Source organism: Anguilla rostrata, chromosome 16 (assembly GCF_018555375.3).
Source record: "Anguilla rostrata isolate EN2019 chromosome 16, ASM1855537v3, whole genome shotgun sequence".
NCBI classification, from domain to species: domain Eukaryota; kingdom Metazoa; phylum Chordata; class Actinopteri; order Anguilliformes; family Anguillidae; genus Anguilla; species Anguilla rostrata.
In genome coordinates, this window is record NC_057948.1 from 30,745,514 (window position 1) to 30,757,543 (window position 12,030).

A 12,030-nucleotide genomic window follows, 5' to 3' on the forward strand; every position below is an offset into this window, starting at 1 on the left:
GGAGGTGAATGGCAACCAAGTTGTTTACATAGCTTGGAACTGAGATAAGGAAAATATATAGATAATTTTTTGCATAAATTGTGTTTCTGCTTAACTTTAAAATCCAAATAATGCCCTGGGTATTTTTGACTCAGGCTAACAGTACCACCGGTGCTAATGAGTAAACAGAACACAAGGGTTAATGATGAATTGCTGTTAGTCGCTGTTACTCACATGCATTAATTTAGCATTATTATGTTTTCAAATGAAGGTGACTAAACTCTCTAATGCCCTGCCTTTACCATTTAATTAGTGGAAGATACGCTCATGAGCCAGGCCACACTTTCTCTCTCTATAAAGCACAGGTGTCGAACTCCAGTCCTGGAGGGCTGCAGTGTCTGCTGGTGCTCATGGTGCTCTTGGCACCAGTGGTTCGTTTAAGCCATTGATTGGCTAAAGAATCAACACGCCTTGTTCTCAAGGCCTTAACTGGCAGCTGATTTAAAGGAAATCACAAAAACCTGCAGGCGCCGCTCGGAGCCCCAGGGAATTTAGTTTGACACCCCTGCTGTTTGTTCCCGGAGGTGGAAAATCCAGGTTCAAAAAGCCCTCCCCACTGTTTTGTTCCAATCACCTGGATTTTCTACTTAGCACAATTATTTAGCCAGGAGGTAAAACTAATTGGTGAAATCATGGGTGGAAGAAACAGGACTTGGCAGGACTTTTATTTTCTGACCCTTGGACTTTTTCCGTCTCTGTTAGTTCCCTTTCATTAAATTATTCTAAATCACTGGTGTTTCAGGCCCCTGATGAAGCTATAGATGCAGTAATTGCAATTTTGAAACTATGTCTGCGACAGCAAAATCACAGCATAAATCATGTAGTGCACGGTAAGCGTTTCTAGAGTTTCCCTCTGGTCTTTTATCCTCAGTGATTTCTGTAATATTCAACACATTGTGCATTAAACTTTAGCCTCAGAAATGACATCACGACAAGAATGTGCCCTCTTTTAAAGGATGCGTAACATTTTAGCACTTTAATGTGCACCCATTCAATTAATTTTAAATGTGATTCATTTTAAACACTGTCTGTGCTGTGCGTAATGCAAGGTTGGCTTCCACAGTGTCCTATTGGCTGTAAACCACACTTCATGCCGAACAGCTGCATATCCAACATTGTGAGAAAGGAAATCATTGAAATTTGGTTAAAGAAACTACTACTACTACTACTGTTATTATTATTATTATTATTATAATTATTCGTATTATTATTATTGTTATTATTATTATTATTGTTGTTATTATTATTATTATTATTAGTATTATTATTATTATTATTATTATACAGACCATTCCATGGGGGACAGAAATGGGAAAAAAAAGAAAGTTAGGAGAGCTTTTCCCCCCCCTCCTGAAATGTCCGTAGGTATCTTTTCCCTTTCTCCTGTGCCAAACGGAAGCCACCCACACTTACACTAATCAGAAAAACACCTCCACCTGTGCTAATTGAGAACAGTCCTTGCTTGGCCTTCTAAAGCCTATAAATATTCACTCCTCCTCTCCTCGAGCTGCATGTGTTTTTGCAGCCTGCTTTCTAGCTGTGGTTTTGTTTGTGGAACATTGAGAGGTTTTTTTTTCTTTAAATATTATTATTAATATAAATAGCTTTTTATTTTGAACTGTTTGTTGAAGTGGGGATAATTTAACTCTGCCTTTCCATAGTGGGGAGGTCTGTACTTCCCTCTTGGGGGGTTTTCCACCCTGTTATTTCACTGTGAGTATTCCTTTTTTTTAAAAATTATTTTTATTTTTTGGTTGCAATTTAGCATTTTTCTTTAGACTCGGTTTTTCTACAACATTTCTTACGTTAAGGTCACAAAGGCTTTTAGGCTGTAACAATATTAATTCAGCTGCGTGGCCAATGAACAGTAGTTTAAACTTTGCTGAAATTTGCTGTTCCCCATGCTCCTTTTTGCCCCCGCAGTCTTTGTATGTGGGTATGCATATAAATGTGTGTGTACTAAATGACACGTGACAATGATTGTGAAGTTCAGAGTTCTGTAATCCTGTACATCGTCACAGTCATTTACACAGACCTCCTTGTGATTGGTCCCTCTTCACCTAATAAATCAGAAGGTAATTGCAGTCAGTGACCTCACGTTTTTAACAACAGGATTACCGTTTGCAAAACTGAATCAGTGAAAACATGTGGCTCTCTTCATAATGCATTGTTCTGATGGGAAAAGTAGCTAAATGGCTTTATGGAATTCTAGCAGCCTATCAGTTGCTGGCTGTGATTAAGTCACCATGATTCTGTAGGCAACTGCAGTGTAAATCATAATCTGTGTTTTTTCAGACATACTCACAAGCTTATACATTACATTACTACTTTAGATTATGCATTAGTATTTGTTTGTTGCTTTTTGTCCAGTCTTGTATTTTTGGGAAACTAAAAATCTGCATATGGTGAAGTCTCATGCCATCGATGCTTGACCAAGCTATGGCTGATGCTATGAACGACAGCTATCCCAAAATCGTCTTACTCATGCAAAGAATTTCTCAGAGCAGAGGCTAAGAGGCTAAGGGAACGGGTTTTAAAAATGTGTACCGCTTCATAATCAAAATTGCTGTCCGGTCGCAGCAGCGTCTGCTGTGCCTTCAGAGCGTAGCTAATTCTGTAAATACAGGGCTGATGCAAATAAGTTGAAAGCTCCAGATTTACTCTCGCGTGTTGGCAGAAGCCATTTTTATTGTCTGTGATGCGCGCTGTGTCACTTCAGGAGCTAATTTCTCCCGCGGCTCCTCGAATGACTTAATCAGGCGTGCTAACTGAACGCTGAGCCTCACACACACACACACATACATACAAACTCTGCTTAAGTTGTACAGGTTTTAAATAAGTGAGAGGGAGGGACACCTCTGTCCTCTTTTGTTGGTTGCTTTTACGTTTAGTTGATTCTGATTCAGTTGTTGCTTTAATCCACGACACGAGTAGGATCCTGTGCATGCGACTGTCACTTTCCTGGCTCTGCTTGTTTTCTGTGTTATTGATTGAACAATTAGATGTATACAGAATGTAAGCGTAGCCAGGGAAGACAGGAAGAGCCAAGGGGGATTTTTTTTTATTGATTTTAGATTAGATTGTCCTATGGATCTGCTGTACCTGTCACAAGTAAGATATGGCAGGAGAAGGAGCTCCAGAGTTCCAAATGCTATTGACCTTTTTTGTGTCAGGGTTGATATTTCCTGGTCTGCTGTCCTTGTTTTAAGATGCATGAATGCAAAATGTAATTATTCCTGGGTCTGGGCCAGTGTGTGTCGCTCGTTATAAAATGATGGGTTTATACATTATGCCTTCCAAAGTGGACGTGTTATCGCTATAAGACAGTACTGGTTATTAGTGATTTCACCATGCAGGGGGAAAACACTGAAAGTAGTTTTTCACCTCCTGATAAAGTACTGGAAAGGATATTTGAAAAGTCTAACTCGGGCATTGCTAAATTATGCAGTGTCCTTATCACTTAATGAATTCAGTGGTGCATATATTTTGAAGGTATCACAATCTGTCAAACGTTCTTTTGCATTCTAAATTCTATTTTCTTTGGACTGGCTAGAAGCCTTGCATTCACGTGCATTCCACGGTGTACCACTGGTAAAAGAATTTTTAAAAACCAATTCAAGTTTGCATTTCATTAAATTGTATAATTTAAGTAGTACTCTACAAAAATGGCTGTCTGACACTGTAGCAGTTTAAGCATTTAGGCAATGACAGTGAAAACGGGTGATCTTACGTCGACAAAAAGCAAAAGAACAAGGCTTGTTTGAGTCACTCCCATGAACCAAATTTTAATTTTACCTGGGCTTGTAAATACTCTGCTTGATGCCCCAGTTGTCTGTCTACAATGAAAAGGGTCCTGTATGTCCAGGGGTGTAGCACAAAATTCTGGGCCCTATACATAAGCAGTCTCTGTAGGCCCCTTCCCTCTTCATCCATGTCTCTCACGCATCATTCCAGGCTTTTCGAGGGCCCTCCCCCCATTCGGGCCCTGGGTAGTCAGTCCCACTTTCCCCCCCACTACGACACCCCTGTGTATGTCTATGATACTGCAAAATCAGTGGTATTCTGTTGTCATATGATTGGAGAGTTGAGCTTTTAACTTATTAGATGGGCATATGATTCCATCGGTGGAATAAATGACAACAAAACATGTTTTTTGAGGCTGGGGGAAAGCAATGTAAAGAACATATTTTCTGATGGTTTTATAAACCTCTTCCTGACACTCCAATTCTGTAACTAATGTTGGTCCACAAGGCAATGAATAGAGAGCCAGAAAATGTAGTCTACATGCAGCAGCCTCTGGTGTTTTACGTTGTCTTTCATACGACCTTTTAAGGAAGCATTTAATCAATCTATCCTTCCCTTGATTTTAACATTCAAATCCAATCTATTTGCTTTGATGCTGACAATGTTCCTGAGTGGGAGATGCTGTGAAAGTATTTCCCCCCTTCCTGATTTCCTCTATTAGTGCATATTTGTCATGATGAATGGTTTCAGATCTTTAAACAAGATGACATTGAAATGAAACGGACACATTTTAAATAAGTATTTCATTTATTGAATGAAAAAAGTTAAACACCCATACCACCCATATGAAAAAGTAATTGCACCCTTGGTTACTCAACCAACTAAATCGGCCAAAAAAATAAAACCGCATCTTTTTTCAAAAAAAGGGCGCAGTGACATCTCATCCAGGAAGTCATCAAAGATCCCAGAAGAACATTCAAAGATCTGCAAGCCTTTCTAGCCTCCACTAAGTTCAGTGTTCATGACTCCACAATAAGAACGAGAAAACCACTGCTAACCAAGAGACGCACCCATGCTCGTCTCACATTAGTAAAAATGCACCTGGATGATCACCCGAGTCTTTTAAGCCCAATAAAGATACTGTGGCAGGACCTGGAATGAGCAGTTCCTGCCCTTTCTGAATTAAAGCAGTTCTGCAAAGAAGAGTGGGCTAAAATTCTTCCAGAGCAATGTGAAAGGCTAATGTCAAATAGTGGGAAGCATTTCAGATCAAATCAAATCAAATTTATTTATAAAGCACGTTTAAATACAACCCATGTTGACCAAAGTGCTGTACAGGCAGGTAAAATCACAGGTAAATGTAAATGGACTGCATTTATATAGCGCTTTTATCCAAAGCGCTTTACAATTGATGCCTCTCATTCACCCATTCACACACACACTCACACACCAACGGTGAAAGGCTGCCATGCAAGGTACCAGTCAGCTCAGGTAAAATCACAGTAAGAACATACTTACAGTATTTTTGTTAAAGGCGGTGCAACCAGTTGAGTTTAAGGGGGCAGTTACTTTTTGTATTTTTGTCTTTATTTAGACTCCGTTTATCATTACATTTTGTCAAAAGATCTGAAACTAATAGAGGAAATCAGGAAGGGGGCAAATACTTTTTCATGCCCCTGTGCAACCAACCATACATTTTGCGGCACTGGAGCAAGGCAAAGCGCGCAATAATTTAGTACTATTTTAAACTGTTGTCTATTCAAACAGGGACAGAATAGTGGCAGTGCTGATGGGTAAAAAGCGACCAAGTACCAGCTCTTCGTGTAAATCAGTCGGTTGGCATCGTGACAGAAATGACAGGTCGTCATTCAGTACAGATAAACCGTTAGGTGTTTATTTTATTGGGACAAAACGCAGCAGGAATGAATGCTTTCCTCCCACGCCTCAACCTCCAATGTACTGAGCTCTTTATGGTGGCAAAGGTCATCGGCACGTTGCTTGTCGCTTCAGTGTAGTCTTTGAACCACCCATGTTACATTCGAGGATAATGCGATCATGCTACTGCGCAGATACCGCTTTAAGAACAACCGGGGCTTGTGAGATGGAACGGTCTGAGTCTTTTAGAGCAGCGCAGTGTGGATTTACGTGTTAACTTTTTGAGCTCATTGAGAGCGTTTTTCGGTCAAACCTCGCAGAAGGAGCTTGTGGAGTTGTCGACATCGGGAAAAAGACCGGGATTACAAGAAAAACATGAGAAACACGCCAGACTCCGGAATGAATGGCTACTTTTTTCCAACAGAAATAAGAGTGCATGTATTTGTTAACGCGTGACGGATGGTAACGTAGGGTGAAAGCATGCGCCTGTCTGGAAACGATACATTTATGTGGGCTGACAGCCTGCTGGAAATGAATCAGACAACCACCGAGAGTTATGGAGGTCCGGAGGTAGTAATCGTCCCTGTCATTTTTGGATTTATATTTCTCTTGGGTATCATAGGCAACACACTGGTGATGATTGTAATTGGCAGGATCAAGTCCAGGCGCTCCAGAAGTACGACCAACACTTTTATACTAAACCTGAGTATAGCGGACTTGTCCTTTCTCCTTTTTTGCGTCCCATTCCAAGCAACTATTTATTCCCTGCCCGAATGGGTGTTCGGCGCCTTTCTCTGTAAATTTGTGCACTACTTCGTCATGGTATGCATGCTTGTGAGCATCTTCACACTCGTGGCCATGTCAGTGGACCGGTACATTGCTGTAGTGCACTCAAAGAAGTCCCATTGCATTCGCAATAAGAAGAACGCGGTCATTGGGATTTGTACTATTTGGATTCTGTCATTTGTCTTTGCAATTCCAGTGGCCCAACATCAGACATTAACCAGCCACCCAGAAGCTCCTAACAGCTCGTTTTGCTGGGAGGAATGGTCCAATAAAGTTCCCAAACACACCTACAAAGTGACAATTTTGATAATTGGGTATTTGTTACCTTTGGTTTTGATTACATGCTGCTATGCCAAGGTAAGGAAACTTTTCGTTTATCTGTATTGTTTAGTTGGTGGTGAAATGTATGTGGGGTGCTTTGATCCTGGTTCTCCGTTGCGTTAATTGTAAACAACACCCCGTGAGCTGTAGGTGTTTTGAACGTTGACATTTGAATCTTTAAGTCATTTAGATTGTTGATAATTACGAACAGCCTCGTAATTTAAATAGTGACTCCTTCAGAATGGATTATTTCGTCGACATATAGGACGACTTGTCATCCAAAGTACGGTGTCTCGTACCCTCTTATTGTCGCAAAGAGCAGCCACCGTAACAAAGTACTATTAGAAAGCACGATCAAAGTGCAAGAGTGGCCAACTACTGATAAGAATTTGTACATAACCCTTGCGCTTTATGGTATCAATTACGCGCAACTTCAACCCCACAAGTGAATGTGAAATGGAAATGTATTAAAAAAGTGGTGGAGAGATTTCTGCCCAGTTCTACTGAAAATTGAGAGGTTAAACCGACCGAACTTGCATATGTACGCCGCCAAATTTATGTGTGAGATAACTTTAACTAATATTGGTACAGATAACAATAAGATGCCTAATAAGTAGGTGTCCTGTTATTTTTAAACGCACATTATGAAGGCACGATCCCACTAAAAATAAATAATTACTTTTTTAAAATTTAGTTTTCATATATGGTTTAATCTGATATTTTATATTTATTTATGCCACCTCCTTCTGCGGACCAACGAAGGCAGTAATATTCCTCACAAATTGCAAGAAATAAGGGCACAATGTCTCTGCCATTATGTATCGTACGTGACAATAAAAGAATGGAGATAATATTAATAAGAATTCAAACTTGCAACAATGTGCAATCGGTTCTCATTATCCAGACCAGTGATTTGCTGTGTGTAATTTTGATGAGCGGATTACTGGGCCGCTCTTTAAATTCTGTCCGTCACCTTCTATTCGCATCACTCAGATACCAGAAGTGAAGATGCATTTGTGTGGGATAATGATAATTATACCTATACCATTATACTTATTTTAAAGCCTAGACAGATTACACATGTTTACTATACAATATTAATATGCGAAATTCCTCGGTCATATTCGATGTGACTCGTACTGTACTGTGTTTACTATTGTAATGGTACCGTGTGAAATGCCTCTTGACCATATTCGGTGCGTGGTATTTCTTTACTTTCTGCATTTGTCCAGTCCCAGGCTGGCACCCCACACCAACCTTTAAAAGACCAAATAAAGGCTGCTTTTTGCTCAGCAAAATGCTTTAAGCGTTTTATTATACACATTTTTTTATTTTTAAAAATAGTTTTCTGTGTTTAATTTGCATGGAGATAGAGAAGTGATATTTCTTCCTTTGACAGGCTGTGGTAAATGTGTGTAAGATGTCTTGGTGCTCTGCTAGTCTGGCATACTGATAGTTGTGTTACATAATATGAAAAATGTGTTCTAATGATATTAAATCACAGTTAGTCATGTACACATGAGGAATTGTATGTTCTGCACTAACAAAATAACAAGCTTTTGTTTTCCTGCACTGTTGTGTTAGCTGATGTTTCCATTTGTCAATCGATATTACGCTGCACAGTCTTCTGTTTTTCCTCTATGAGGATGTATGATTGTGATGCGTTTACAGGTTTTATAACATCTTCTTTTATTTTAAGGTGTTGTTCCATCTCCATAAAAAAATCAAGAACATGTCCAAGAAGTCTGAGCGCTCAAAGAAAAAGGTAGGACCCTGGTGTATGAGGCTAGATTGTGCCCTTGGAAATTGTACTGTGGAATAGCCATACCCTAATTGTACTCTGAAATTGGTTAAAAATAAAATCCTTAGTCTTTCTTAGTCTTCATCCTGTTTATTTACTGTGTCTAATTAGCAACCTTTTAATTCAAAAAGGAAGTAGAGCACTGCAAGCTAGAATCACTGAGTCACTCTGAGCCTGGTGTGGATGTTCCAGTTTACTGTATGCTTTGGAGGCATATTCCTGCAAGTGTTTTCCATCAGTCTTTGGTGTTTTCACATATGTTGTCAGTGTAAAACAAAAGTAATTCCTGCTGAATCAGGGAATTCCAGCTTAATTTGGAAATAACTGACTGGAAATGATGGACCTGTGTCAAATAAAAAAAAAATATTTTTTACGTTTAGGTGCTTGTTCAATCCACCGAGGGGAAACCTCACAGCTTTTTCGCCTGAAGTACCCTTTTAATATACAACATGAAAAGCCACGTAATATAAACAAAAACCAAGAAATTTTAATTTAATTTGAGCCCTTGTGTTTAAAAGACCGTCACGGAGGCACTCAGCAGTGTTAATAATTCCTTGCCTTATTTAGGGAAACAGAAATGATGGGAGAGTGGATGTTACCTCTTTGACTACAGAGGTAGCTTGTTTGCCGTTAGCGCCCGAAAAGGAGAAGAGCAGAAATAATGGTGCTTTTACCAGACTGCTAAAGTAACATGTCCATAACCTCTGGGAGGGATATGATACCCTACCTGGAAATGTTTGGTAATTATAATAATGAGGTAAAATTGGCTCCTAATGTGCTCAGGAGAAGTTGCTTTTACAGCATAATGACGAGGCAGACATCTGTAGCTATAGCAACAAACTCCTAACCTTCAGACTTAAATCCTCAATTCAGAGGCTTTGCTGTGAGGAAATATTCATTTATACAGGATAAGACATGGACTTTAACATGAGCACAAATGAATATTTACTCTATATTTCAGACCCATTAAAATATCCGCTGAATTTAATGGGTTTGTTTTCCGGTTCATTTGAAATTGTGCATTAAAAGTACTCCCGGAACAGGATCCAACCACAATAAAGGTAATCAGGGTTAGGTCTTGCACTAAAGAGTATCCTTTGGCACTCGTGCTCTGTTATATTGCCTTCATGAAAATTCATAAATGTTTGTACCTTGTATCAGTGATCATACAATAATGCGATAATAGAATGGCACAGTGCATATTACGTGTATTGTATGCATTACCATTATGATCATCGTCATTGGCTGCTGACCCTTGTACACCATCAGCGTCCCTTATTTCTGGCCTTTTGCACACGGACCACATCTAATCCATTAAAATTTGAGGACACTGTCAGACAGAGCTGGTTCGAATAAGCAAAACGGTGTCGGGCCACGATGGGAACATAAACACGTTCATGGACACGTTCATGGTCTTGTGAGCCGGGTTGAGAGATGTCCTTGCAGTTATCTGTCAGTGGGCCAGGGACATGCACAGAGCCTCGGTGCAGTGGTCAGGATGAGGGCCTTCAAATACAGACCACATCAGGAACAGAAAACACGCCAGTCCTGCGTGCTGTCCGAGGTCTCAGCTGAATTCCCAACTGTATTGTGCTGCTAATAAGAGCCATTAAGATTATAACATTACTAGCCAGTGGAAGTAGTGATATTAGCGGTGGTTGTTGTAATAATGGCTGGAGCAGCATTTGTAGCAGCCGTAGCAGCAGATTTTGTGTATTTAGAATATGAATTCTGAGTCATACGGTATATACGAGGTTGTTTAGTCAGTCCAGCAAGTAACAAAGCAAGTAAAATAAGAAGTGCCAGGCCGATTCAGGCCAATTCAGAATGAAAGTTAAAATATTAATATAAATATATAAAATATTGTTTTTCCTTCTCTCTAATTAATGTAGTTGGTGTTTTCCTTGCAGCTCAGTGTCAAGAGTGCAGACGTTTTTTTTCTTTCACAATGTCTTCAGATTTCTGAGATTCCTGTACATATTTAGGCTGTTGATCTGTCAGACTCAGTGATTAGTCTGATAAATATATGTAAACACAGCCATGTATAGGAGATCCCACTGGAGTTGATGCTTTGATCATCTTGTCAAAACCTTTTAGTCTAAAGACTGCACACGGTGTACTGTTTGGGAGACAGGAGGAGAAATCAGCCTGGTCGATGATTCAATGGCTTTGGAAACATCTACTTTGGTAATGCGTGTTATGTGCAAAGCGTGGGTATTGAGTGTCATTTAAAAATATTAATATATATATATTTAAAAGCTTCATAGGTTGAAAACAGGCATGACATTTATCAGAAATGTCGCGTATCCATTGGGAACTTGTATTTAAACAAAGCGGTAATCTATAGAATAAGAATCTAAGGATTTTCTTGAGAGCCAATGAATTAACAATGTTATTCATGAAGTGTTGTAATGCTTTGTGAAGGATTTTTACATGACCTTTTTTGCGCAGGTGTCTGGTCCTGTTGTGTATTGAATGGGAGGTAGCCATGAGGTGTGAAATTTAATTGATGAGCCCTCAAGAGGGATTCAAAGGCACTATGGTTAACACTCTTCCCCACATTGGATTCTGTGTACATTTTTTAAAATTGGGAGATAACATTGACTAAATTAGAGGTGCAAAGTATTGTAAGCAGGTGCTTCCACCAAGGTGTGGTTCCTGCAATAATTAAGCAAATACCATTCCAGCATTCCCAGTTGATCATTATTTTGGAAACCATAGCTGGAAGAGAGTTTGCTGATTTTTACAGAAGTATGGCAGTTAAGGGCACATTTGGCTAGAGTGTGGAATCTTCAGTGATGACTGCTCATGTTTCAGTAGGAACAGTAGCTGGCATGGAATTGTGAAGGAAAGACACCAACTAGGGTCCAGTGTGATTTAAAGCACATACTCCTCAACCGTGATGTCCGTGCATTGGTTCCAGGTGCAAGGCAAAATGGATTACAGACTCTGAATAAACTACAAAAAATGGCAATCTAGGAAGTGAATTGGCAATTTCATCAAGAACAGTCCACTGAGAAGGCAGAGATGGATACTATGGTGTGTCCTGCATTTTGGCAGTCAAAATACAGTTCAATTTTTGAATAGTTTTGTTGTAAGATTGATTATTTTGTACTTTTGTGGTGTGAGTTCCAGGGAAAAGATTTGCAAAGATCATTAAGACTAAAGCAACATTGCACTTTACCCTGAAAGTAATTTCCTGTAAATGACAGTAAAAGATGACTCTATCGCCTTTTTATATAAGCTTCCATGTTATATTTCTGTAGGACAATACGTTGAATAGAAATATTTATCTGGTAATTTTTTCTGTCAAATTTTTTTTGTCAAGCTTCTCTTTCAGATATCTCCCCGTAGTGGTGATGTTTACAAAAATGTTGTTGTGACTTATGTATCAAAGCACATCCCTGGGTTCTGTTTCTGGAAACCAAGCTAAAAAATAACTATAATAATAGTGTTGTGAGTCT

The 12,030-nt window shown here is 39.4% G+C and overlaps 1 protein-coding gene across 7 annotated transcripts in view; it reads left to right on the forward strand.

Moving 5' to 3' along the window:
* The first annotated feature begins 1,576 nt into the window (after positions 1-1,576).
* The window catches only part of LOC135241925 (galanin receptor type 1-like), a 28,021-nt gene continuing 17,567 nt past the window's right edge, over positions 1,577-12,030 (forward strand). For 4 of the 7 annotated variants that reach the window (XR_010326168.1, XR_010326169.1, XM_064312712.1 and 1 more), the window contains exons 1-2: positions 5,684-6,801; positions 8,465-8,530. Coding sequence is in view for 3 of the 7 variants with exons in the window: in XM_064312712.1 (XP_064168782.1) it covers positions 6,139-6,801; positions 8,465-8,530 (729 nt within the window). In the remaining 4 variants the exon portion in view is untranslated. Of the gene's footprint in view, positions 1,753-5,682; positions 6,802-8,464; positions 8,531-12,030 lie in introns of those variants that run through there. The other 3 variants (XR_010326170.1, XR_010326171.1, XM_064312714.1) reach the window with 2 other exon arrangements.